This window comes from Chelmon rostratus, chromosome 7 (assembly GCF_017976325.1).
Source record: "Chelmon rostratus isolate fCheRos1 chromosome 7, fCheRos1.pri, whole genome shotgun sequence".
Lineage (NCBI taxonomy): Eukaryota > Metazoa > Chordata > Actinopteri > Chaetodontiformes > Chaetodontidae > Chelmon > Chelmon rostratus.
In genome coordinates, this window is record NC_055664.1 from 29,313,900 (window position 1) to 29,339,966 (window position 26,067).

The 26,067-nt window shown below is 46.9% G+C and overlaps 2 protein-coding genes across 5 annotated transcripts; both read left to right on the plus strand.

The window, feature by feature from the left end:
- Positions 1-4,504: 4,504 nt before the first annotated feature.
- LOC121609259 (oocyte zinc finger protein XlCOF6-like) lies at positions 4,505-12,147 on the plus strand. 2 transcript variants are annotated; one of them, XM_041940843.1, is made up of 6 exons: positions 4,505-4,814; positions 5,684-5,897; positions 6,827-7,266; positions 7,944-8,010; positions 8,209-8,974; positions 10,357-12,147. In XM_041940843.1, the coding sequence occupies exons 1-6, from the start codon at positions 4,677-4,679 to the stop codon at positions 11,144-11,146; spliced, it is 2,415 nt and encodes an 804-aa protein (XP_041796777.1). In that variant the 5' UTR covers positions 4,505-4,676; the 3' UTR covers positions 11,147-12,147. The 2 variants fall into 2 exon arrangements, with proteins under 2 accessions (XP_041796777.1, XP_041796778.1); XM_041940844.1 differs by having other exon boundaries at positions 7,944-8,001.
- A 1,110-nt stretch (positions 12,148-13,257) lies between these two features.
- On the plus strand, positions 13,258-24,582 carry rnf168 (ring finger protein 168). 3 transcript variants are annotated; one of them, XM_041941249.1, is made up of 8 exons: positions 13,258-13,370; positions 15,139-15,345; positions 18,192-18,393; positions 19,031-19,101; positions 19,606-19,761; positions 21,565-21,656; positions 22,369-22,441; positions 23,766-24,582. In XM_041941249.1, exons 2-8 carry the CDS (start codon positions 15,232-15,234, stop codon positions 24,474-24,476), a joined length of 1,419 nt encoding a protein of 472 aa, XP_041797183.1. In that variant the 5' UTR covers positions 13,258-13,370; positions 15,139-15,231; the 3' UTR covers positions 24,477-24,582. The 3 variants fall into 3 exon arrangements, with proteins under 3 accessions (XP_041797183.1, XP_041797184.1, XP_041797185.1); XM_041941250.1 differs by having other exon boundaries at positions 13,333-13,463; XM_041941251.1 differs by lacking the exon at positions 13,258-13,370 and adding an exon at positions 13,526-13,630.
- The last annotated feature ends 1,485 nt before the right edge of the window (positions 24,583-26,067 follow it).

Sequence of the window (26,067 nt, forward strand, 5' to 3'; positions counted from 1 at the left end):
ACAAAGAGGAAGATGATGCAGCCGTCGGGCCACGCCCACCACACTGACACCTCCCTCATGTTGTTTCTTGGCTGGTTTTCTCTGGTTGTTTGATTGACAGTATCTGCTGACCTTTCACTGCTGTCAGTCAGCTGTAGAGTCACTAATTTTAATTAAAGGCTGAAAGAGTGAATTTATTTCTGTCTTTGATTAAAACTCAAACTGAAACAAACAGAAAAAGAATTCACATCAAAGAGAAGCAAAGAAATAAAAGACACGACTGAATCATGTTCTTCAGAATAATCCAGAGTCAAACTGACTCTATTGTTGTTTCCATTGTGATCAATTCATATGCTCATCGTTAAGTTTGAATGTGGGACCATTTGTATTGTATGGCAAACATTTGAATTTATAACATTTATTTTTCATCGTAAATCAAGCACATCTCATGAAAAGCTTCTACATGTCGCACTGACACAGGAAGTGACGTCATGTGGGCGTTGATCCAGATGTTGAGACTCTGTCAAAGAAATAATCTGAGAAAACCGGCGGACATGTTTTATCCTTTATTTACTCTTTTATGAGGCTGAGAAACAAACTGAATTCCAGTTTTTACAACATGTCAACGTGCACACTGTAACACACACACAAACACACACACACACACACACACACACGTGCAGGTGTTCTGCCATCCAATCAGAGCGCAGGGAGGGGCGGCTGAAGTGTAGCAGAGCTTTCTGTTGTCTTTCTACTTGTTATTTTTCTATCAGACCACCGAAAAGATTCAGATTTTTTTAAGGTCTGACAGTCGTGTAGCAGAACGCTGTAAAAAGAAAAAATGATTTATAAACTCTTCTCTGTGTGGAAAAAATGACCTGAATGTGTTGGTCAAACATGTTTTTATATACAGAATCTGTGATGCTTGTCTGTGCGTGGAAGAAAAGTCGAGACATGATGATGTTTTTATATTTAAAAAAACTTTTATTAAGATGAAAAAAGCACTATTTTAAAAAGAGAGTATTTTGGCATGTGGTTGGTTGGTTTGGTCTCATCCATTGTCCCAAAAACTCAGACTGGACTCCTGCAGTTTATCTCCAGATTCAATCTGTCACAGTGTTTTCCTCATCTGTCAGACAACCCAACATGTGGTTTGATTAGAGTCGTTGGCTTGTCTGCTCAGACAACAACAGGTCTGATTAAACTCCTGAAGATCCAGGTCCTGAGGTCCAGTCTCCACCTCGGCGCACCACCAGCGGTCTGTTGTTAGCCAGTGACAGACCAGACTTCACCTGCTTCAATAGAAACAACAAAATGTTAGTTTGAAGACACCTGCCTGATCCATAACCTCTGATCAGAGCAACTTTTTAAATGTCAACCAGAAATGTATGAAGTTTATTCATTTCAAGTTAGGAGAACTTCAAATATCCTTTTTATTTTCAGAACACTTCAGCACGAAGAAACATCATGAGTTGAATGAATGAAGTGCTGAAACTTTCCTCAACTCGATAAGATCCTAAAGGATCAGATTTCCCAGCATTGATTATTACAAACTCTCCAGAGTTCACCTGCAGGTCACCTGACAGCCGCCTCAAGGTCACCTGCAGGTCACCTGACAGCCACCTGAGGGTCACCTGCAGGTCACCTGACAGCCACCTGAGGGTCACCTGCAGGTCAGCTGACAGCCACCTGAAGGTCACCTGACAGCCGCCTCAAGGTCACCTGCAGGTCACCTGACAGCCACCTGAAGGTCACCTGCAGGTCAGCTGACAGCCGCCTCAAGGTCACCTGCAGGTCACCTGACAGCTGCCTCAAGGTCACCTGACAGCCGCCTCAAGGGCACCTGCAGGTCACCTGACAGCCGCCTGAGGGTCACCTGCAGGTCACCTGACAGCCACCTCAAGGTCATCTGCAGGTCACCTGACAGCCACCTGAGGGTCACCTGCAGGTCACCTGACAGCCACCTCAAGGTCATCTGCAGGTCACCTGCAGGTCACCTGACAGCCACCTCAAGGTCACATGTCGGTCACCTGACAGTCGCCTCAAGGTCACATGTCGGTCAGCTGACAGTCGCCTGCAGATTACATGTCGGTCAGCTGACAGTTGCCTGCAGGTCACCTGACAGCCACCTGAAGGTCACATGTAGGTCAGCTGACAGCCACCTGAAGGTCACCTGCAGGTCAGCTGACAGTCGCCTCAAGGTCACCTGCAGGTCACCTGACAGTCACCTGAAGGTCACCTGCAGGTCAGCTGACAGCCACCTGAAGGTCACCTGCAGGTCACCTGACAGCCACCTGAAGGTCACCTGCAGGTCAGCTGACAGTCGCCTGAGGGTCACCTGCAGGTCACCTGACAGCCACCTGAAGGTCACCTGCAGGTCAGCTGACAGCCGCCTGAGGGTCACCTGCAGGTCAGCTGACAGCCGCCTGCAGGTCAGCTGACAGCCACCTGCAGGTCACCTGACAGTCGCCTGAGGGTCAACCTGTGGGTCAGCTGACAGCCACCTGAGGGTCACCTGCAGGTCACCTGACAGCCACCTGCAGGTCAGCTGACAGTCACCTGAGGGTCACGTGAAAGTCAACCTGTGGGTCTTGTGGCAGTCTGAGTTTTTGGGGCAGTGGAAAGAAATGGCTCGATGAATGCTGTGTATTGATTTATGGATGGATGTGAACAAAGTGATTGACTAGCATGATCTCCAAGGTAACATAAGACTGAAGCAAAGCATTCTGGGATACTGTGGTGAAACCTGTGTGATTCCTGTCAATCAGCTTGAAGCCATAGGGAGATTTAATGTTGTAATATGCACACACACAATTACACATCGTGTCTGACAACGTTCACAAACCCAGATTGATTCTTTTTCCTTCAGTATAAAATTATTATTGTTGTTTCATGAAAAATGAATTCAGACCTAAAACTAAGTGCACTTCTTCAGTTTGTGTAACGTCAAATTCAAACAGTCGGTGTGAAGAACAAACATTTAAAGGGATTTTAATGGATTCTTCCTTCAGATGGAAGTCTTCATCACACCATCAGGAATAATGTTTAATTCCAATCTGCAGTGAGGACGGCTTATCGTGATCTGAATCTGAAGGTTTTATTCAGAATAAAAACAGCACAAAGACTTTTGATTTCTTTCTGTTAAAGTTTCTCAGTCTGCCTCCACCCGACTCCTCCACCCTCAAACCCTCAGCGTCATTATGATCACCACATGACGACTGAGGAGGCAACGATGATGAAACGAGATCAGCACAAACATGGGGATCAGTATCAAACATCTCTGATGATCGGTATGACATTGAGGAACTGATCTGTAATCAGATTACTGTGAGCACATCCACAGGCGTTTAACTGTAGACGACATAAAAATACAGAGATCAGTACGTATCTATGACTACTTTCACCTTAAGGCTCCAACGATGGTAAAATCTATCGTAGGAACCTTTGAAAGATGAAGAGGCGCTTCCCCAAAACATCAGAACTGAAGACACTCGTAGAAATGATGCTCGATTAACAAGTGACTCCCAAAAAACTACAAGATTACTGCAGATTTCACGGTTTTTGGTCATTTTTTTACAGCACTTTTACCATTAAAACTGGTGTTCTCTGTTAAGTGATGTCAATGGATGATTCTCTTCCAATTAGATGAGAAGGAAATAAAATAAAACACAAAAATTCATTCAGCTATTGATCTTTGACTTCCTGTTGACATCCTCATCCTCTTCCTCTTCTGTCTGATGTCTTCATCACTTGAGTCTGACATCTATTGCTTGTATTTATTTAATCAGTTTATATTAATGTGTCCACACCTCCAAAATTGTTTATCGAGTATTGTCTCATTGTAGGGGCTTCATGAAAACCAGAACCAGAAAGGGTTTGATTTGCCAAATAACACGTCAATTCTCTGCAGCATTATTTAAATGATATGATATAGTACGGACACACAAATCTCTATTTTTACTTAATCATTTTATTTTCTTTTAATTTGTCCGAACATTTTTAGTGCATTTGTTATTTTATTTATTTTTGTCTGTTATTTAATTTTGTTGCTGTTGTATTTTGTGGCATTTTGATGTAGTTACACGGTGTGGCCACAGGGGGGCAGTTTACACACGATTAAAAATGCTGTCATGAAAATCGCTGTGAACGCCTTCAAAATAAAACTGTCAGCATAGAGCGGAAGTATACTTATGACTTGTGACCACTAGCGGACAATGAACACTCAACACCTTTATCTTTTCCCTTGACAAAGCATTTTCATTTTATTTGATTTAGGTTTTTATTCACCTTTGGATGCATTTATTAATCATTTTAATACTTCCGGTGAGGACCTTCAAAGTAATCCTTTGAAATTTGGCAGCAAACCGTGCAAATAAAGGTAATCGGTCACATCTCACCGTGATGATCAAACTGTTGTAACGAGGCTTCGTTTGTGGATGTTTTTCACGTGTCGTGTGGAGGACTCGACACATCGCACCACTTTAGCTTTGAAAGGTCAGTCAGTGAACCGGATGTAGACTGTGTACCAGGGCGCCATGTTGAATGCAAGGACAGCAGATAACCATCCTAATTGTTTGTTTTTCAGACTTTCTCTCACATTTACAGACACACCTGAACGGTGACCTGACGAACAGCTCCGGGCCCTTTTAAACTTTAGTTTCCTCTCGTGAGATCAGCCGTTAGTCTCGCGGGCCTTCATGGAGCACATCGACACGGCGGCGACCAAAACTTTTTGCTCTCAGACGGAGCTGATCATGGAGGTGGCGGTGGAGTCTGCCGTCTCTGTCCTCCAACACAGACTGGGACAGGAGGGGGCAGACAGCGACGAGAGGCGGGTGAGGACAGATATTCACATTCAAATAAATGTTGTGTTTGAGAAGAAGGAGGACTGAAGTTTATCTGAGAGATTAGACACCTCCAGAGGAAGATCCCACCGGCACTTCCGTCTTTGCTGTTTTGGTTTTTCTTTAGTTTTTCTAGAAATTTCTTAGTGTCGTAGATCCGATTAAGTTTTAATTCTGAAGGCCAAATGAAGAAAGTTCTGCTGTTCAGACATTTCTTCTTGCATCAAAGTAAATCTGCTATCAACATCGTGAAGGGCGCCACCTTGTGTTTGATGGCGTCAAGTCCATTTTTGCTAACATAGTTAACGATTAAAGCGATATTTGGTTAGAAAGGTGGGAAGTTAGACTTTACTTTAACATCATTAAAGGTTAAATACATGTGAAGAAGGAGAGCGATCAGCACAAGAAATCTTATTTCATACAAATATTGAAGAAAAATTAGATATGTGTCGATGGTGTCACCTGAGTGGAGGACTGAGAGCAACTTCAGGTGTCACTGGATGATCCTGAACCACAGGACCATGTCATCACCATGGAGACCTGGAGGAGGACAGACGGACAGACAGGAGACCTGGATTTAGGGTCACTATTGCAGGTGTGAAGCCTCCAGGGACCACCGGACCTTGGTCTGATGAAGAGAGGTGGTCTCTGTCCGGATCAGTTTCCTTTCTGGTGTGAAAACATGGTTTTGGATGCTTCTGTTGTTTGTAACAGAAACCGTTGTGTCAGACTGTTGTCGGAACTGGAAAAAGAAAGTAAAGCAACAAAAGAAAATGAGCCATGAAACAACTTCAGATGACTTTATTAAGAGTCCGTCGGACAAACCTCACCACCGTTTGTTTCACCTGTTTCCTCCGCAGACTCAGCTGACGGCCGTCCTGGATGTGACCACCAGAGAGGCTGTACGTAAAATCTGCAGGGTGTTCAGAGAGCTGTATGCGAGCTTAGTGAAGGAAAACCATGTTCTGAAGGACAAAGTGGGACATCTGGAGTCCAAACTGAGGTCCAAGGTCCAGAGAAACTGTGGAGCCAATAAGAGCGGGACACAGACGGTTTATAGGATCAAACCATCAGGTCAGTTTCATATTGAAACGTCACACAAGAGCAGAACAGAGCCCATCATGAGGGCGGTGAATATATAATATATAATATATAATATATAACATAACATATAATATATAACATAACATATAACATATAACATATAATATATAATATATAATATATATGTTCAGCCACTAATCGATTAATGAGACTGCAGCAGGGTTCTAATATATGCCTTCATTATTATTATTAAATAATAATGTTATTATGTGTGTCACAACATGTATTTAAAATGGCATGAAGTAATGGAACGGTAAAAAACTGTTCTGAATCATGTTAGGCATCACATGACTCTGACGTGCACAATAAAAGTTCATATCGTCACAACACAAGTCTGTCATGAAAGAAGAACATGAGATGATCGTCCAGGTCAAATATTAACATGTTTCAGTGAGGTGAAAAGCAAGGCAGCAGATGGTGTGTTTTACTTTAATCTGATTGGCTGACAGTCAGAGGCGCTCTGAGCTGAGGAGAGAGACAGACAGGTGAGGAGAGACAGACAGACAGGTGAGGAGAGAGACAGACAGGTGAGGAGAGAGACAGACAGACAGGTGAGGAGAGACAGACAGGTGAGGAGAGACAGACAGGTGAGGAGAGAGACAGACAGACAGGTGAGGAGAGAGACAGACAGACAGGTGAGGAGAGAGACAGACAGACAGGTGAGGAGAGACAGACAGACAGGTGACGAGAGACAGACAGACAGGTGAGGAGAGACAGACAGGTGAGGAGAGACAGACAGGTGAGGAGAGAGACAGAAAGACAGGTGAGGAGAGACACAGACAGGTGAGACAGGCAGAGAATGAACCTCACAGCTGAGTTTAGTGTTTGATCCCAGGAAGGTATGAATAGAAGGACAGGTGATCTTATCGTGGGACATATTTCCTGTTTGACTCTTCCAGATGGACCCGCCCTTTCGCTGGACATCAACCAACCAGCTGCCAACCCGGCTGCTCTAGCCATGGCCATCCTCAACTCTGCCAAATCCAGAGGCAGAGCCAGCAACGACCCTCAAGTCCCTCTGGTCATCATCAGCCAGCCGCTCCCGGGACCGGTCGCGGGCCAGAGCGGGCCCCCCCCGCAGGTACGGGCAGAGAGATCGGACGAAAGCGCGGCTAACGCCGCCGCCGCTCCGCCGGCCGCTGAGAGTCACGCCGACCTTCAGCCCGAGGTGGTCGTCGAAATGATCCAGATATCCATAGATCCTAATGAGTCACCGGGAGATGGAGCGCGATCCTCTGCGTGCGTGACATCACATCCTGTGGCTAATGATCGGCCAACCAGTGAGCCCACAGCTAGTCGAGACCCGCCCACACCTGAAAGGGAACCAGCTGCTGTTGTTGTAAGTGTTTTCCTGAATATATGAGACAGGATTTATCAGCTTCATGACTTCTGGTCTGCTGTTCTTCCTCCATGTTTCCTGTCGTCACATCCTCACCAGAGAAACTGTTTTCATTCACTTATTATTTCTAGAGGCCACTTTGTTTTTGACCTTTGTTAAGTTCCTGTCACTAAAACATTTCCTGCACATTTTTCACATTAAAAGCCTTCCACTGGGTCAAAGGGCAGAATCTCTCCCTTTCCTGCTCTTATTGTGAAACATCAGCAGGAAGTGTCGAGCTTCATTGACAGAAGCTTAACAGCGATTTAAAAACATCGAAGCGACTCTTTGCTGGAACACGAGGTGAACTTTAGGTTTCAAATAATGATTATTGACATTATTGAGTAAGCTGGTGATTTTTTTCAATTAATCAAATAATCATTTAGTGAAATGTCAGGAAATGGTGACATCATCACAAAGGAAGGATGAGTTGTGACGTAAAACGACAAACTATTTCAACCCGGCTGACCTCTAACTGCTGTGAATGATGTCGATCGTGAAGGCAGATTAACATTAACAGTAACTGTTGAGTTTTCATTGATCAGCTGTGAATTACACACTGTCTCTGTTATCCAAGCTGAAACTGAAGTGATTAGTGATTCAGTCTCTAACAGTAGATTTACTTCTCATGTTTGCAGGAAACAGGGATAAAGATGGAAAGTGTTGAACACAGCATCGAGGAGCGGCGTCAGCCAGGTGAGACAGGTAACACTACATCGAGAGCAGACTTTTATTAACTTTGCTCTTCGTTAAGTAACTCATCAGGCGATGAGAGATTCTGTGCACGAGCTCAGTGACACACAGGGACAGACGTTGGTTTTGTTGGGTTCAGAGAGTGTTTGCTGCTGCAGCTGAAAGCTAACTCTGTTCACAGCTCAATGTGAAACCTTTTCTCCTCTGCAGCTCTGAGCGAGGAAGAGCAGAAGGAGCTGGAGAAGAAGAGGAGGAGGGAGTTGTACAAAGAGAAGAGGTTCTTCTGCGAGCTGTGTAACAAAGGTTTCCATCAGAAGCACCAGCTGAGGAAGCACGTGTCCTGCCACCTCAAACCTTTCCCCTGCAGCTCCTGCGATAAAGGTTTCTACAAGGCCAGCACGCTGCAGAAACACCAGCTGAGCCACCGGCTGAGGGAGGCTCAGGAGAACGACCCCGACAAGCTGCTGCGCTGCGACCGATGCGACAGGAAGTTCAGACTGCCGCGGCAGCTCCGGGTCCACCAGGCGGCTCACCGGTTGGAGGAAACGCCGCTGAAGTGCGGCGTCTGCGATCGCGCCTTCACCTCGGCCGGCGCGCTCAGATACCACGAGGTGTCGCACGCCGCGGTCAAGCCCTTCATGTGCGACGTCTGCGGGAAAGGCTTCACCAGGAAGAAGAGCCTCCGCGAGCACCAGACCGTCCACACCGGCGCACGGCCGTACCCCTGCCCGACCTGCGGGAAGAGCTTCTCCACCGCCAGCAACCTGCGCGTCCACAAGAGGTCGCACTCCGACGAGCGTCCGCACAAGTGCCGCGAGTGCGACAAGGCTTTCAAGTGTAAGATGGGACTGCTGCAGCACCGAGTGGTCCACTCCGGAGAGAAACCCTTCATGTGTCAGACCTGCGGGCTGAGCTTCGGCCTCAAGTACAACTTCCAGAGACACGTGCGCCTCCACAACGGAGAGAAACCGTTCAGGTACTCACGCAGATCTGCTCGCGTATGACGATCACTGAGATCCACGACTGTTAGCTGTAACAAGGTCACAAACATCCAGTGACAGCAGATAAACAGGCAATAATCAATCAGTGATGGCCATGAAACAGTCTGCAGCTTCTCAATAGTTGGTCAGTTTGTGACTGTTGACTTCATTCAGGCAGGAAGTGTAAAACCTGATATGAAGACTAAATGTGATGAACTGACTGAAACATGTTGAGGTTTTGTTTCTCGTTCAGTCGGAGAGCGAGACGGGACCCTGAAATGGATAGACAGTAAGAAAGATAAAGATTATAAAATAAAATTTAGATACTACAATAAAATAAACCAACATGCAGTAAAAATATTTGTTAATACAATTAAAAATATACCAGAATGAAAATATACTAAACAATAAACAATAAATCTACCAGTGAAATGAACCAGCAGCAGCTTATCTATACTAAAATGTTTATACTGAGTGCAGCTGACCAGTTAGTTAATTTAGTTAAATGTGTGTGAACTTAAATGTACCTAAAAGTTGAGTTCACAGAAGGTGCAGGTGGAGGTGAAGGTGAAGGTGTAAAGTGCGGTGTGCAGTGGCTCACAGTCCTCACAGTCTCTCACTCCAGTGGGGGGGTGCTGGGGGTGATAGCTCTGACAGCTCTGGGGAAGAAGCTGTCCCTCAGTCTGTTGGTGGGGGTGCGGGTGTTCCTGTACCGCTTTCCTGATGGAGGAGGTACAAACAGTCTGTGGCCCGGATGGCTGGGGTCCGTGGCGATGGATCTCGCCCTCTTCCTGACCCAGCCTTCATATATAGAGTCTAGGTCAGGGAGGGGGCGGCCCACGATGCCCTGTGCAGTTTTAACCACCGGCTGCCGTACCACACTGTCACACTGAGGCAGAGGATGCTTTCAGTCGTGGTCCTGTAGAAGGTGAAGGTTAAGGGTTATAATGGGAAAAAGAATTAGAGATGAGTGTATCAGCAGAAGAGTGGAAGGAGTCCGGAGGTGTTTGGGACTCGTTGCTGGAGAGGATCTGATACCAGAGGCGGTTCAGAATGTTTTTGACCTAAAGAACTTCTGACTTGATAAAATATTGTTTTTAATTTACCAGGAAAGATAAATTAAAGCAAAAACAGCCAAATCCACCAAAACTACAACCAACAATAAAACTCTTTGAAGACCAAAGTCATCTTCCTTCAGTTCAGCCCAAGAAACAGGGACCCCTCCCCCGTTCCAAACCCCCCTGTGTTTGAGTTATTTCCTGTTAAATATAAAAAAGGTAAACGATGTGGAGTGAGTGACCTCTGAGGTAAACCATTAAGACGATGTTAACTGTTAAACCCTGATGAACTCATCCTGCTGCCTCTGCTCCCGTCCCAGGTGTGATCAGTGTGGAGAGGGCTTCACAGGTACGTGGGCTCTGAAGACCCACATGCTGGTTCACGGTGTGGAGAAGCCGTTCATGTGCGACCTCTGCGGAAAGACGTTTTTCTACAACTGTCAGCTGCAGAAGCACCAGCAGCTCGTCCACAACAACAAGGACCGAGAGAAGGCGGCGGGGGCGCCGGGGAGACGGCGGCCGAGCGGACTGAAACCCTTCGCCTGTAAGATCTGCCTCAAGAGCTTCAGCAGTAACACCACGCTGAGGACGCACGAGAAGAGCCACGCCGAGAACAAGGAGTTCACCTGCGCCACCTGCGGGAAGTCCTTCCACCTTCGACACATGTACCTGTACCACATGAGGCAGCACAGCGGCGACCGGCCGTACGTCTGCGGCGTCTGCGAGAAAGGTTTCCTGCTCATGTCGCAACTGAAGCAGCACGAGCTCCTGCACACCGGAGTCAAACCTCACAAGTGCGATCAGTGCGGCAAAGAGTTCAGGACGCCGCAGAACTACCACCGCCACCTGCTGGTCCACACCGGAGAGAAACCCTACGAGTGCACCGTGTGCCGCAGGAAGTTCAGGCAGTCCAACCAGCTCAAGTCTCACATGCAGATCCACACCGGGGTGAAGCTGTACACCTGCGAGCGCTGCGGCCGCGGCTTCTCCGACTCCCGGCAGCTCAAGAAACACAGCTGCGGAGACGAGCTCCAGAGCTTCGAGTCCGGCAGCAAACGCAGGAAACAGAAAAACGTTTTCCCGTGGACTGAAGGCCTGACACACCAGTGACGCGCCAGAACGGAGCATCGTGGGAAATCCTCTTTTTCTCTGTTCAGACAGTATCAGGCACACGTCTGTAGTTCAGCACAGAGTCGGTGGTTAGCTTAGCTTAACATGACTAGAAACAGGGGAAACGGCGAGCCCGGCTCCGCCCAAAGTCCAAAAACACACCAACCGACAGAGCACGTATATGTAGCGATGAAAACATTTAGATCTGTTTGTTTCATTCACACGCAAACTGAAACGAAGAATCCGGAACTAGTTCTTGGTCAATAAGGAGTGTATCCATCCGCCATGAGGTCAGTATCCATCCTCTCGTCTCGCTCCTGTAAAACACAATAATCCCAAAATGTTGTTTTATTCATTTAAAGAATTTCTTTAAAGTCTGTGAAAAGCAGAATCAGTATTTCAGCTGGAAAACAGAATAAAAAACAGCGTTTGTGTGTTTTAGGACTGGCTGCAGCAGCTCTTTGGTGTTTTCTGGCCGTTGTTTTGTGCTCTGTGTAAGTGGGAGGATGTTCTGAACTGTTTCCTTGAACAGAAGATAAAGTCAGTCGGTTCAGACTGATCGGCTCCTTTTGAAAAATCTGTTTCTCCCACTTTGTCTGTTAGAACATGTTTTAGTTCAGCTCTGTTTGGTTTTCTGTCATTAAAGGGCTGCTTCACTCAGACGAACCTTTGATTCAGTAGTTTGTCCACAGAAAGTCCACAGAGCTGGAAAGTGGTCAGAGGTTAGAGGCAGACTGAAAGGCTGAGTACTGCTGAGTACTGCTGAGTACTGCTGAGTACTGCTGAGTACTGCTGACGACAGGCTGCTGCTTCATCGTTACCACGTTAATAACACGAAGTCGATCAACATTTCACTGAAGAGGAATGTGGACATTTCCTCAAGATTTACCTCCTAATATTTCTGTTTTCTCAGCAGTTTCAGCTCCAGTCACAATGTTTTCATGTTCTCCAGCTGAGAGTGGCTCCTCCTCATCTGAGGAAGAGTGTGAATTAAAAAAAAATCCCAGTTTTTACAAGATATTTAATGTTTTTGTTCTGCATAAAGATATCAAACAGTGCAAATCCTGTCTGTTGTAACATTGAACAGCTATTAAATATAGGAGACTTTATTAATCCCCAGCTGGGGAAATTTGGGTATTACAGCATCAGAAATAGAGAAATACAAAATGAAAACTGACTATATATATATATATATATATGTACATTTATACAAATGACCATATAAAAGAAAGAACTACAAGAAGAATTGCCATAAAAATATAATGACAAAAATGCCATGGATATATATGTATATATACACACACACACACACACACACACACACACAATGTCACAGTAGAAAACCAGTATGTATTGATAGGTAGAGTACTCAAAGAGGGTGAATAAAGAAAGTAATTATTGCAAAGTAATTTGTGTATGAAAAAAAAAAACCATACAGCAGTGCAAAAGACAGTCTGAATATGGAGCCATACTCCCACAGTCTGATGTGTAGAGGGTGAAGAGGAAAGGGGAGAGGACAGGACCCTGTGGAGCCCCGGTGCTGCAGACTGCCACACACAGTTCTGAAGCCTCACATGCTGTGGTCTGTCGGTGAGGTAGTCCATGGTCCATGCAGCCAGGTGACAGTCTACTCCGGCTCCTTCCAGCTCCCCCCTCAGCAGTGACGGCTGGATCGTGTTGAAAGCACTGGAGAAGTCAAAGGTTTATATAAGTGCATTCAGCGCAGTGCTGAGTGTGTACATCAGGTATTACTTCCTCTTTATTCTGAGCAGCCACAGCTGTTAGAAATGTATGAATGAATGATTTGAGTCCACACTGACCAACATCACTATGCTACTTAAACATCACTGCTCTGTAATAACAGTCCAATAATATATAATGTTACAAAAATAATAGCTTAATATTCTGAAAGGGGCGTTCTGCATAACAAGTACTTTTACTTCCATACTTCAGGTACATTTCACTGATACTACTTCTTACTTTTAATGCGGGACTTTGACATGTAATTTTTAAACAACCTGAATACTTCCAGGTGGTTTGTTTTTCTGGACTGGAGGTGTAATTACCGATGATCCTGGAAGGCAGCACACACCGTTTGCGCTTGCGCACTGTGTCAACAGTGGCTTCGCGCGGATGCTTGGCGCTAACAGTTTTCTCTCGTGAGTCGCCGTTGAGGCTTCGTCGGGCCCGAAAGCTGCGGTGACGATGAAGCTCCGCTTTGTCGGTATGAGCTCACCGTGTTTGTGGACTTTAACAGGACCTGCTGCCTTTTAGCTGCTCACAACACTGACACACCGGCCTGCTGTGGTTGACTGAGGTCTGTTAGCGCTAGCGCTAACTCGGCTTGTTTTTGTGGGGAAGCTAGCTTTAGCATCAAGCGAAGCCTCAAACGTTCAGGTGAACAGAGCTCAGGTTAGTTTCACAGTAACACCGTTAATCTGTGCCCTGAACTGTTCCTGTTCACATGCTGAGGATGGACTTCAGGTGAGGTGGTAACCTGCCCTGTAACGTTTAAAAGATAGTATGGCTAGCTAACGCGAGGAGCTAGCTGAACTTTCGTACTGTGACTGAAGGCAGGATTCAACAACCAGCTAAACTATTTATGACCACTTTTAACTAAGTTTAACAGCTGGTCTGACATGGTTTTGGTAAAGCAACAGATTAAAGTAAGTAGTAGTTATCAAAGTGTAATCAGTACACTGTCAGTATTTACACCAAGAGACGCTGCACTGATTCCCAGATTTCCCCGGCTGGGGATAAATAAAGTTTTATCTTATCTTATCTTATAAAGTTTTGGGAATATATTTTTAGTCGAAGATCGCTTCCCGGTATCTTTGTACTTTTTCACATTCATTGGGAGTACTCTGCTTTGATTAATTGAGTATTTTGAGCTGCTTCTTCCTGCTTCACTGAACGGTTTGCTGCCTGAGTTTGAGGCTTCAGGTTTGTTCTGTGGTCAGATCACAGAGAGACTGCCTGCAAATGAATGATGAAGTTTCCAGCACAGTTTTCACACTTGAGTAAACTCAATCAGTATTTCTTCTCTAAATCAAGACTATATCGATGATACATGACTGAAAGTTGTTTATCACAGATGTAAATCCGCATCACCTCACATCACTTTTAAAGAAGAATCACGTAGGATTTAGTGACTTCTAGCTCAGCTCGGCTCAGGCTCAGTTCAGCTCAGTTCTACTATGTTGGCCACTTAAAATCTGAGTGTCTCTGTTGAGTCAGTGTTGGGTTTGTCCGTTCTGGGCTCCTGTAGAAACCCTGCAGGACCTGGTCCCTCTGTAGATATAAAGACTCCTTCTCAGGTAACAGAAAACCAGTGATTCTCATTTTCAGCTGATTCTACTCTGATGGAAACATACTTATGAATATTTGTTGCATTTCTGCCAATAGAGCATCAGAAATCCGCCTGACTGGACCTTTAACAAACGGCACTGACAACTGTTTTTACTCACACTTGAGTGAACTGGTCACCTTGTGACAGCTGTCTCCAGTGAGTGGGCCCAGGTGTGGACCACACCTGGACAACAGCAGAAACCATGCCGAGTTCATGATCAGTGGGATTTCAGCTGTGATATTAAAAGGTTGACCAGTTAATCAGTGCCAAAAGAACATTTTACAGACTACGCAGTGTCCATCAATCACTTTATCTCTAAGTGCTGACTATAAACGAGAACTTCATCACTGGGTCCACTTTAATCTCCACCTCAACAGTTGGACACTTGAACACTGACAAATATACATCACATCACTCTGCCAGAATCTAAATCAGGAAACCGAATACAATATACATACATGTCTTTTCTATTAATTTAATCATGCCAATTCTCTCAATAACCCTGACAAAATTAAGGTAATCCATGAAACAAAGCTGAGACGAGCAAACATGTCGTTAGGCTGTGGCTCGAAGTGCAAACCGAGCACTAACCAACTGATCCAGTTTTATGGTACATCTCTGACAACTGTGGTTTCTCCTCCAGGCTGATCTGATGAGTCTTCAGTCCTCCCAGCAGAGCTGTGACCAAGCATAGAAGAAGAAGCTGATTAGGAGGAGGAGGAGGAAGAAGAGGAAGATGGCACCAGTGTCAAACAGAGGAGTGCTGTCTCTGGATGAGTGCCGTTGTCCGGTGTGTCTGGAGATATTCATGGAGCCGGTGACACTGCCATGCACACACACCTTCTGCAAGGTAACACACACACACACACACACACACACACACACACACACACACAGTGGCTGTGATTGTGGCGGGGGACTGAAGGCGGTGTTTCCCAAATTTCACAAGTACATAAAGTTTCCTACCAGAGACAGTAACATTTTGGATCAGGTTTACTGCAACATCCCTGCTGCTTACAAGGCTGCAGCAGCTCCACACCTGGGCATGTCAGACCACATCTCAGTGAAACTCATTCCTGCCTACAAGCCTCTGGCCTGCAGAACAAAGCCGACCACCAGGACAGTACAGATATGGACTGAGACCACCAGGACAGGACAGATATGGACTGAGGAGGCCTCCTCTGCACTTCAGGACTGCTTCGAGCTGACAGACTGGACTGTGTTCAGAGAAGAGGCAGACCTGGAGGAGTACACATCATCTGTATTGTCTTATGTTCAGTTCTGCACTGATGCTGTCCTCCCTGTTAGACCATCACAGTGTTTCCCAACCAGAAACCATGGCTGGACAGCACAGTGCGGTCCCTGCTGAAAGCCCGGGATACTGCCTACAGATCTGGAGAAAGGCTGGCTTATAGCAGGGCTCGAGCAGAGCTGAAGAAAGGAATCAAGCAGGCCAAGCTCCGGTACAAAGACAAAACTGAAGATCGCTTCAATAACAACAACCCCCAGAACATGTGGAGAGGCATCAGAACCATGACGGACTACAAGCCTAACACTCAGCTCGCCAGTCACGACCCCACCCTGCCTGACACCTTAAACAGCTTCTTTGCCCGCTTCGACACATCAGGCAGCAGAGAAGTCACACACCTCCCCCGGCTGGAGGAGCAGAACCAGCCCCTCGTCCTGCAGCAGCACCAGGTGTCATCCACCCTGAGGAGGATCAACACCCGCAGAGCTGCAGGACCGGATAAGGTGTCAGGCCAGACTTTGAGGACATGCGCTGACCAGCTAGCAGGAGTGTTCCTGGACATCTTCAACCTGTCCCTGCAGCTGTCTACGGTTCCTGAGTGCCTCAAGTCCTCCACCATTATTCCGGTACCGAAGAAGACATCCATCACCTGCCTGAATGACTACCGGCCTGTTGCTCTGACCCCGGTAATCATGAAGTGCTTTGAGCGGATTATTCTCAGGTACATTAGAGGCTTCATCCCCTCGGACCTCGACAGCCTTCAGTTCACTACAGAGGCAATCGGTCCACAGAGGATGCTGTCTCCATCACCCTGCACACAGCCCTGACCCACCTGCAGCAGCCCAACACCTACGTCAGGATGCTATTTGTAGACTTTAGCTCAGCCTTTAACACCGTCATCCTTGACAAGCTGGCGCTGAAGCTACACACGGTGGGTCTGCCTGCGTCTCTGTGCCACTGGATCAGAGACTTTCTCACCAACAGGCCTCAGGTGGTGAGAATAGGGAACATCACATCATCCCCTCTGGTCCTCAGCACGGGCACGCCACAGGGTTGTGTGCTCAGCCCAGCCCTCTTCACCCTGTTTACTCACGACTGTGCTGCCGTCCGGGCTGGGCTGGACTCTCCTCTCGGTTGCTCGTCAGTTTCTACAGGACCACGACTGAAAGCATCCTCTGCCTCAGTGTGACAGTGTGGTCTGGCAGCTGCACGGCACAGGAGAGGAAACAACTGGCACGGGGGGTTAAAACTGCACAGGGCATCGTGGGCCGCCCCCTCCCTGACCTAGACTCTATATATGAAGGCCGGGTCAGGAAGAGGGCGAGATCCATCGCCACGGACCCCAGCCATCCGGGCCACAGACTGTTTGTACCTCCTCCATCAGGAAAGCACCCCCACCAACAGACTGAGGGACAGCTTCTTCCCCAGAGCTGTCAGAGCTATCACCCCCAGCAGCCCCCCACTGGAGTGAGAGACTGTGAGAACTGTGAACCACTGAACACCGCACTTTACACCTTCACCTCCACCTCCACCTGCACCTTCTGTGTACTGAACATTTAAGTTCACACACACTTACCTGTCAGCTGCACTCAGTTTATACATTTTATTATATTTCAGCTGCTGTTGGTACATTTTATTGTTTCTTGTTTTAGTATATTTTTATTGTCTTAGTATATTTTCATTTCTGGTATAATTTTTATTGCATTTTTGCATATTTTTAGTGCATGTTGATTTTATTGTCTTATCTTTATTATATTTTTTATTATCTTTCTTATGTTTCTTATTATCAATGCAAATTTTGTCGACATGCTCAATGACAATAAAGGCATCTTGAATCTTGCGTTTGTGCGTGCGTGCGTGCGTGTGTTGGGTTCAGGTTGCTGTTTACTGTTGGCCTCAGTGTAATCTTAAATCTTTCTGTGTTTGGTGAACATGCCGCTGCCTCGTGGTTTTACCTTGTCTTCAAACTATCACATTAAACTACAACACACATCATAAGATAAATAAATGCATTAACAACACAGAGAAATGTATAAATACTATTTGAATCAACATGATGTGCAGTAAACACAGAGTAAAGGAGCTAAATATTGGTGATGTGCTGCCTGCCTGACACTCAGTACTCACAGGCAGTCGACAGGCAGGATGGACTGTGTCAGTTAGCAGGAGCTCTCGTAGAAGTGAAACCTCTCAGGCTGTTTGAATGTTTCTTACTAGAAGAAACAGAAGGTGCATTTAGATTCTTCTGTTGGAGGAAAGCCTCAGTTGTTCTGGTGTCTTTGTGTCTGTTAGTAAGACCAGCTGATGTGAAGGAAGGAGTTTTCTGGACAACATTAGGAGCTTCAGACAGTGCTGTGTGGGTGTTACCTGTGGACAGGTGAAAACAAACAGCTGTACAGGGCAGGACTTCCTGAACGTTGGTGTTGAAGTGCTCCATGTTTTGCCAGGGCTGTTTCCTGGAGTCGGTGGATAAAGCCACGCTGTGCTGTCCGCTGTGCAGGAAGAGAGTTTCCACCTGGGCCCGACTGAACAGCAGGAACAACACGCTGGTCAACCAGCAGCTGTGGACGCAGATCCAGACCTCCTTCCCTCTGCAGTGTCAGCGCCGCCTCAGCGGGCAGGACGTCGTCGCAGAGGACGACCCGGGAGGTACGACATCCCATAATACTCTTAATTTGCAAGAGTCGACCTGTATCAGGAAATGAGTTGAACTTTGTGTGTTTCCCGTGAGTCCAGCATCAGTGATCCTGATCGTGTCTGGTTCTGCTCGCTCTGAGGTTATTGATCAGCTGTGATTGTTGTGGCAGTCGCCCAGATTATGTTCTCGAAATACGAATAAACATTATACTGCCGGGCCACACTAGACAATATCTCTGCATTTAACCCATCCCAAGTCTGGGAATAGCTGCAGCTCTGAGCCACAGACCTCGTCCAGGACCCTGATAGACAGACATAGGGACAACGTGTTGACTCCACACAGAAAGACCCCGATCCAGCCGGTCCTCAGTCTCTTCTTTATGTAAGGCCACAGCGCCGACCACTGACCGTGCTGCCATGGAGTGACGTCACCATGTTTCCAATGATCTGATTGGTCAGTAGTCGGGCTGTTGATCTTCTATAGCAGAAGTTACCATGGTGATCTGTCCCCTGGTTTAAGTGAGCTTCATGGTCCCAGAAAACCTGATAACTCAATGATCTGTGTTCAGACCTCTGAAAACCTCAGTGTGTGTGTGTGTGTGTGTGTGTGTGTGTGTGTGTGTGTGTGTGTGTGTGTGTGTGTGTGCAGTCTCGGTGTGTTTTCCCAGAGTCAGTCAACCAGGAGAGTTGAGGCAGGAATACGAAGACCAGGTCACCAAAGTAAGTTCTGTCCCTTCGTAACAATCATCGTACTAATGATGGCTGATTGATATGATGATACACACACACACACACACACACACACACACACAATTTAAATCAAACTGTCCCTTTTAATATCTCACTCGTGTAATTAGGCTCAACATTTAAAAGTTATGAATGAGTCGATCTTTGAGACTTCTCATTGTGAGGAGTGTCTGATGAATGAAACACTTGATCCAGACAACAAAGCTGATCCACGACAGTTATTGATCTGAAATGAATGAATGATGGCTGCAGACACACCTGAGCCAGACAACACTTTGGCCTGTTGAACATTAAGTCCTGGCTGTAATGTCAGTGACGTTCAGCTGATGTAATCATTGACGGTGTTTGAAGCGGTGAAAGTGACAGCTGACCACGAGAAGCTGCTAACTGAGAGACCGAATGTCCGAGCAAACGTTAGCCCGGCCTGTGTTTCCGAGCAGGAACCGAGACAAACGTGCTCCTTGTTTGTGTCGTCAGCTGACGGAGGAGAAGCGAGCCCTCGACGAGGAGGAGAGGAGGGCCAGTGAGGAGTACATCCAGAGGCTGCTGGCCGAGGAGGAGGAGTTGCTGCAGGAGGACAGGAGGAGGCGCGAAGATGACGAGAGGCTCGCTAGACTGCTCAGCAACCAGCTGGTTAGAGTTTCTCCGTCCTGAATGTTTTGACTAGTTTCAGGTTTCAGGTCTTTGTGTGCAACAGTCACAGTGAAGCAGTCGTTGGCAATGAAATTCTTAATTCTTCGTAAATTTAAAATTACATTTTAACGTCCGCACTGTTCCATGTCTTAGATTCATAAGACATGAAACAGTCCAGACGTTAACATTTTTGACATGTATATCAACATTTAACCACATGTAAAACAATACTACATTATTATTTATGAGCAACTAGCAAACCAGTACCTGTTGTATTGACTTTGTAGGTACTCTGTAGGTTCTGCGTCCGTCTGCCTCCACACTCAGATTACAGGGTCCCAGTACACTACAAAGCAGTCAAACTGGCCTGTAATACTGCCAGCTGCAAAAACAAGACACAAATAGGATCGTGTCGGCCATGTTTCCACCAGTACTGCTCATAGATGATCGGCACCAGTTTCCCTAGTTTCCCCCACCCTCAGTCTGTTGTTGCAGGCAGTGAGCAGCCATGCAGGGCTCTGTCAGTGGTGCAGCTGTAGAAGCTGCAGAGTATCCTGGAGTTCATGTTGAACGTCCTCAGCCTGCAGAGGAAGAGCAGCCGTCTCTGGGACGTGAGTCCAGATCATTGACATGAAGCCAGAGGGACATGAAGCTGAAGCTGCCTCCACTGTGGTCCAGTTGGTGGCGATGGGGCGTGTTCTTCTCTCTGTCACTTCCTGTCTTCCACAGTTAGCACCTTTGTTTTGGTGACATTGAGATGAAGGTTTTTGTCCTGGCACCAGGCTCAGACCTCGTCTTTTTGTCACCAGCGATTAAATTAAATGTCGTCATCTCCTTCCTGCTCTTCAGAGGATGAACCTGGTAGATTTTACTGACCATGAGCTTCTTTCTCTCGCCCCCGTCAGGACAGACTACATGTTTAGTTTCAGTACTGGTCAGACTCCAGAGCCACCATGCGGTCCGATCAGTTCAGTTCAGTTTGTGACACATTAGACCGGTTCTCTTTGCATTACTGTTGTCGGACATTGTGGGTGGTACCAATACAACCGTACACCGTGCTGTCCCGTTTTTTGACCTCTCTGTTGAGGCAGCGAGCACACTGAGGCGGTACAAACATTGCAGACCACTGATTGGTCATAGAGACTTGTCTGTCTGATGTAGGATGTCCTATGTCCTGTTTTGTTCTGCAGCCTTTTGTCAAACAAAGCTCATCTGCTTGTAACAAACATCTCAAACAGAGAAGAAAGAGAAGAGTAGCTCAGTGCTTCGAGTGTGTGACCTGTTCATATTATCACCAACACCTTGTTGGTACTTATTATCAGCCTGATGTGTGTCTGCTCCACACACTGACCTTCTGATATGCACCAGAACTGGGTCTCCTGCACTGCTGTGCTTTGTGCAGGATAAACAGTTAATGCTCCATCCTGTCCTGTGTGATCTGACTGACGCCTCAGGGCCAGTGCAGTCCTAAATACTGTTCTGTTTACATACAGAGAGCAGAGGAAGTGCTCAGCAGGAAGTGGTCATTCGGAGGTAATTGTATGATAAAGGTTACAGTGTCTCGCTCCATAAATGTTGCCAAGAACAGCCTCGTCTCTGAAAATGAACATGGGCGATAATCACATGGAAACAGTCACGATGAATAAGACTAATCGTGTCATTTACACGCAGCAGGTCAGGCTGTGAACCTAACATCCACCTAACACAAGTCTGTCTGTCTCACTGCTCAGTAAATGTTTGGACCAAAACGCTCTTGTAATTAAAAAGCTATGCTAAGAGTCCTGATTTTTCTTTCTCCTGCAGAACTCTGCCGCCGTCTCTCAGGAGAACCCTCGTTCTGTTGCCCTCACTCCAGCCAAGAAGAAGAAGGAAGTCGGCGCAGGACAGATCGAGAAGTAGGTCGATATTTCCTGGAAATGTGTTATTATATGTGTTAATTAAAGTCAAACGCTGCCTTGTTTCAGTGAAACGACTGGACAGAATTCTTGAAGACCAGTATGAATAAGGGGTCCATGAGCTTCGAGGGGTAAATTGTATCGGGCACACGGGACTGTCTGACTACGGAGCACAATGTGGTTTAGCATCATCTCGCTGAAAAAACAAAGACGTTGTCTCCTTGGCAGCGTGTTGCTCCTCTGTGCCGTCACGGATGCTGGCTGTGTGGTCACAGCCAGAAGGCCGGATGGTCCCTCCTCTTCATCCAGAAGGCTGGATGGTCCCTGTCCTCTTCAGTCCAGAAGGCTGGATGGTCCCTCCTCTTCAGTCCAGAAGGCTGGATGGTCCCTCCTCTTCAGTCCAGAAAGCTGGATGGTCCCTCCTCTTCAGTCCAGAGGAAGCAACGATTTCCAAAAAAGTTTAAAATGTTGACTCATCAGACCACAGGACAGTTGATGATGACGACAACGATGATGATGATGATGATGATGATGATGATGACGATGACGATGACGGTGATGATGATGATGATGATGATGATGATGACAACGATGATGATGACGACGATGATGATGATGATGACGATGACGATGATGATGATGACGATGACGATGACGATGACGATGATGATGATGACGATGATGATGATGGTGTGATTTCTGTGTGTTTCAGGTTCTTGTGTCCTCGTCTGTCTAAAACCAGCTCCCCAGGCTGTAGCTCCGCCTCCAGCTTTACAGCCAACAAGGTGTGTTTCATGTGATTTACAGCAGAGAACGAGTCCACCTGTCAGATTTCCTTTCATTTGACTTTATGAATGATCATTCTTTTGTTAAAGATAGATTCAGTTCTCACTTCACAAACCTCCTTTCTTCCCTCCCTGGCCCCCAAACCAAAGTCTGAACACCTGAAGTGAAATAATGTTTGACTACAGAAAGGTGAAATGGTGACAATAAACTGAGAAAAGCTGTGCGTTTTAAAGGCAGCCCCCACCCCTGGCACCCCTCATGATTCATACACATTCAAAGCATACATTGACACAATGACAGGCCTAACATTACCTGTCCTTCCCACCACGCCTCGACCCCCTCTATGGGGTTACATCCTTTATGTCGTCCATGAAGACGTCCACACCTGACTCGTCTTCCTCTGAATATTATTAACCCTCTCTGTCATGAGTTTAAACCACAACTTCTGCTTCATGTGGGCTCTGCCAGTAGAGTAGTATGAGCAACAATAAACCCACTTCCTGCCGGCCGGAGCTCTGCTTCGCTGAGGCCTGGTGGCATCAAAGCTTCCGGCAGCAAAACTCGTTGTGGGGATTCTGGTAGAGGTGGTTTAAGCCATCCCTCGAGGTTTTTCAGGACCACCTTCCAGATGTCCTGAAGGGACGTGCCCATTTCCAGCATTTATTATCCCGAGTTAATCCCATTTTACACAATTTCAGTGGAGTAAAATAATGTCTCTGTACAGTCTTATAGTGGATGGACTCCTGGCGTCCCTTGTGGCCCAGCCCACGTTGGAATCTCACCTTCTCTAATCTCACAGATCCTTCTGTTAGCTTGGTCTCAAGCTTTCACACTTGCTTATTTGAAAAGTTGACATTTTTCTATAAAATTATGAAGCGGCGCAGTGCACTTTATTAACAAACACAAACTGATGTTGTGTTTGGACCAATCGGCTGCAGACACTCCCCAGTACCAGCACACCAGTGCAGCCAATCAAAGAGTCTCTCACAAAACCTCCAAACAGATATCAAACATGTCCATCAGCTGGGACTGTGTCCTTTGGACAGAAGCAGGCTAGCTGCTTCCAGTCTGTACGCTAAACTAAGCAAAGCTAATCTGACTCTCAGAGAGGAAGAGGAGCTCTCTGAACTCTCAGAGAGGAAGAGGAGTTCCCTGAACTCTCAGAGAGGAAGAGGAGCTCCCTGAACTCTCAGAGAGGAAGAGGAGCTCCCTGAACTCTCAGAGAGGAAGAGGAGCTCCCTGAATGTTGAAGTGTTTCTTTAGGTTGAGAGACAAAGTTTGATCTGGAAGAACTAAATCCAACTGTTGAACTTCCTGTTTCAGGAGAACATCCTCCTGTCTCAGGTGAAGCTGCAGGACGAGCGTCCCCTCCCTCACCTGGATTATTATGGTGACAGACCTGAGCCCCCAGAACTCCATCCATCTGCTCTGTCATCCTCTGTGGAGGATCTTCTTCACCCTGGGAGTCACCTGACCAGAGATGGAGGACCTTCATCCACCAAGAGGAAGAGCTCAGAGCTGGATGTGACGGAGGAAGAGGAGGAGACAGTCACCAAACGAGTCTGGCGTTCCCTGCCCTCCTCCTCCTCCTCTTCTTCCACCACCACCACCTCCTCCTCCTCTCTGGAGGTGGGAGGGTCAGTCCTGCAGGGCATCGCTGAGCGGGAGATGGAACTACTGAGAAGACAGCAGCAGGAGGAGGAGGACCGGAGGCTGGCGCTGCTCCTGCAGAAGGAGCTGGACCAGGAGGAGAAGCAGAGGGCCACCGACAGACGCAAAGGATCCTCGGACGCTTACCCCCTCCGCCAGAACTACGCAGGGAGAGAGCCCAGCAGCTCTGACACCCCCAGCAGACCCTCCAGTAAGACTACAAAGACCCCCACCCCCTCCTCTGCTTCATCTGTAAAGACTACAAAGACCCCCACCCCCTCCTCTGCTTCATCTGTAAAGACTACAAAGACCCCCACCCCCTCCTCCAGCAGAGGCAGCAAACAGGCCACTCTGACCGAGATGTTCTCGAGCCTGAGCCGCTGATCCCTCTGTCTCTGTCCCTCTCTCTCTCTCTCTCTCTCTCTGTCCCTCTCTCTCTCTCTCTCTCTCTCACTCTGTCTCTGTCCCTCTCTCTCTCTCTCTCTCTCTGTCTCTCTCTCTGTCTGTCTGTCTGTCTCTCTCTCTCTCTCTCTCTCTCTGTCTCTCGCTCTCTCGCTCTCTCTCTCTCTCTCTGTCCCTCTCTCTCTGTCTCTCGCTCTCTCTCTCTCTCTGTCTCTCGCTCTCTCGCTCTCTCTCTCGCTCTCTCTCTCTCTCTCACTCTGTCTCTCGCTCTCTCTCTCTCTCTCTGTCCCTCTCTCTCTGTCTCTCGCTCTCTCTCTCTCTGTCTCTCTCTCTCCTTCTGTACTGTGTCCAGTGTCTCTCGACCATCTCTGACCTGATTTCACCTCCTCGCTCCGTCTTTGTTTTCAGTTATAAATAAAGTTTGTTTTGAGTGAAGTTAGACCAGAAGTGCCAACAGAACTGTGCCGTCTTCAGGCCTGACTTCATCTTACTGTAATTACTATGGACGCACTACATGGCCAAAAATATGTGGACAGCTGAGCTCCCTCCATGTGTTCATGCACCTGTGATCAACCTGCTTCAGGTCTTTGCTCAGGTGACCCAGTCTCAGGTGATCAGAGCTCCCAGCAGCAACCCTTTGCTCTTCAGACGCTTTGTGACTCTTCCAGGTGCTGTTGTGTCCGAGCTCTAACGTGATCAGTTGCTCTGAGGGTTCCCAGTCGAAACCACATCAGGCCTTAACTGGTGGAGGATCAGGTCTGACTGGTGGAGGATCAGGTCTGACTGGTGGAGGATCAGGTCTGACTGGTGGAGGATCAGGTGACCTGACCTCATCTTCCACATTAAACTGGGAAAACGTGTTTATTGATCTTCTTTGTGTCATGTTGAGACAGCAACAAGACAAACTGTTGTCTCAAACATTCATGATTTAACGATGATGAAGCTCCGTCTTCCACATACTTCTGGTCATACTGTGAGTGAAGGCAGCACAGTTCAGGTAATGTTTGTGTCTTTATCTTCAGGTGTTCGCTCGTTGTGAAACTGAAGCAGAGTTCATTTATTTTTGTTTGAAACTTTCTGCTTTTGATAATTTGTTTTTAGATGAAGTTTTATTTTGAAACTTTCTGTTTCAGAGGGTGGAAACCTCGAACATGTTCACACGTTCCATTACCAAAAAACTGACATGTTGAAGAGGAAGTTGGTCACGTGAATTAAAATCTTGTGCTTTGACGGACTTTGCCTGAAACTTCAACTTGTTTTCAGGCACTTTGACCTTTAATTGAGCACCAGGTCAGAAACATCGAGGCTTTGAGGAGTTCCTGCTGAACTTCACCACGTTGCGGGTCGCCGTAGTTACTCCTCTGTGACCCGAGAACACGTGTTGACACCGTCCAGTCTGACATCACTTCCTGTCGAGATTCTGATCTCTGATGGCCAATCAGATAAACATCCAGAAATCCACGTAGATATCAGAGAAGAACCGAAGAATCATGTTTTGAAGCGTCACATTTCTGTTTACACTGCTGACAGGAGCTGCTAACGGCTAACTCAGCTAAAGGAGCCAGGTGGGCTC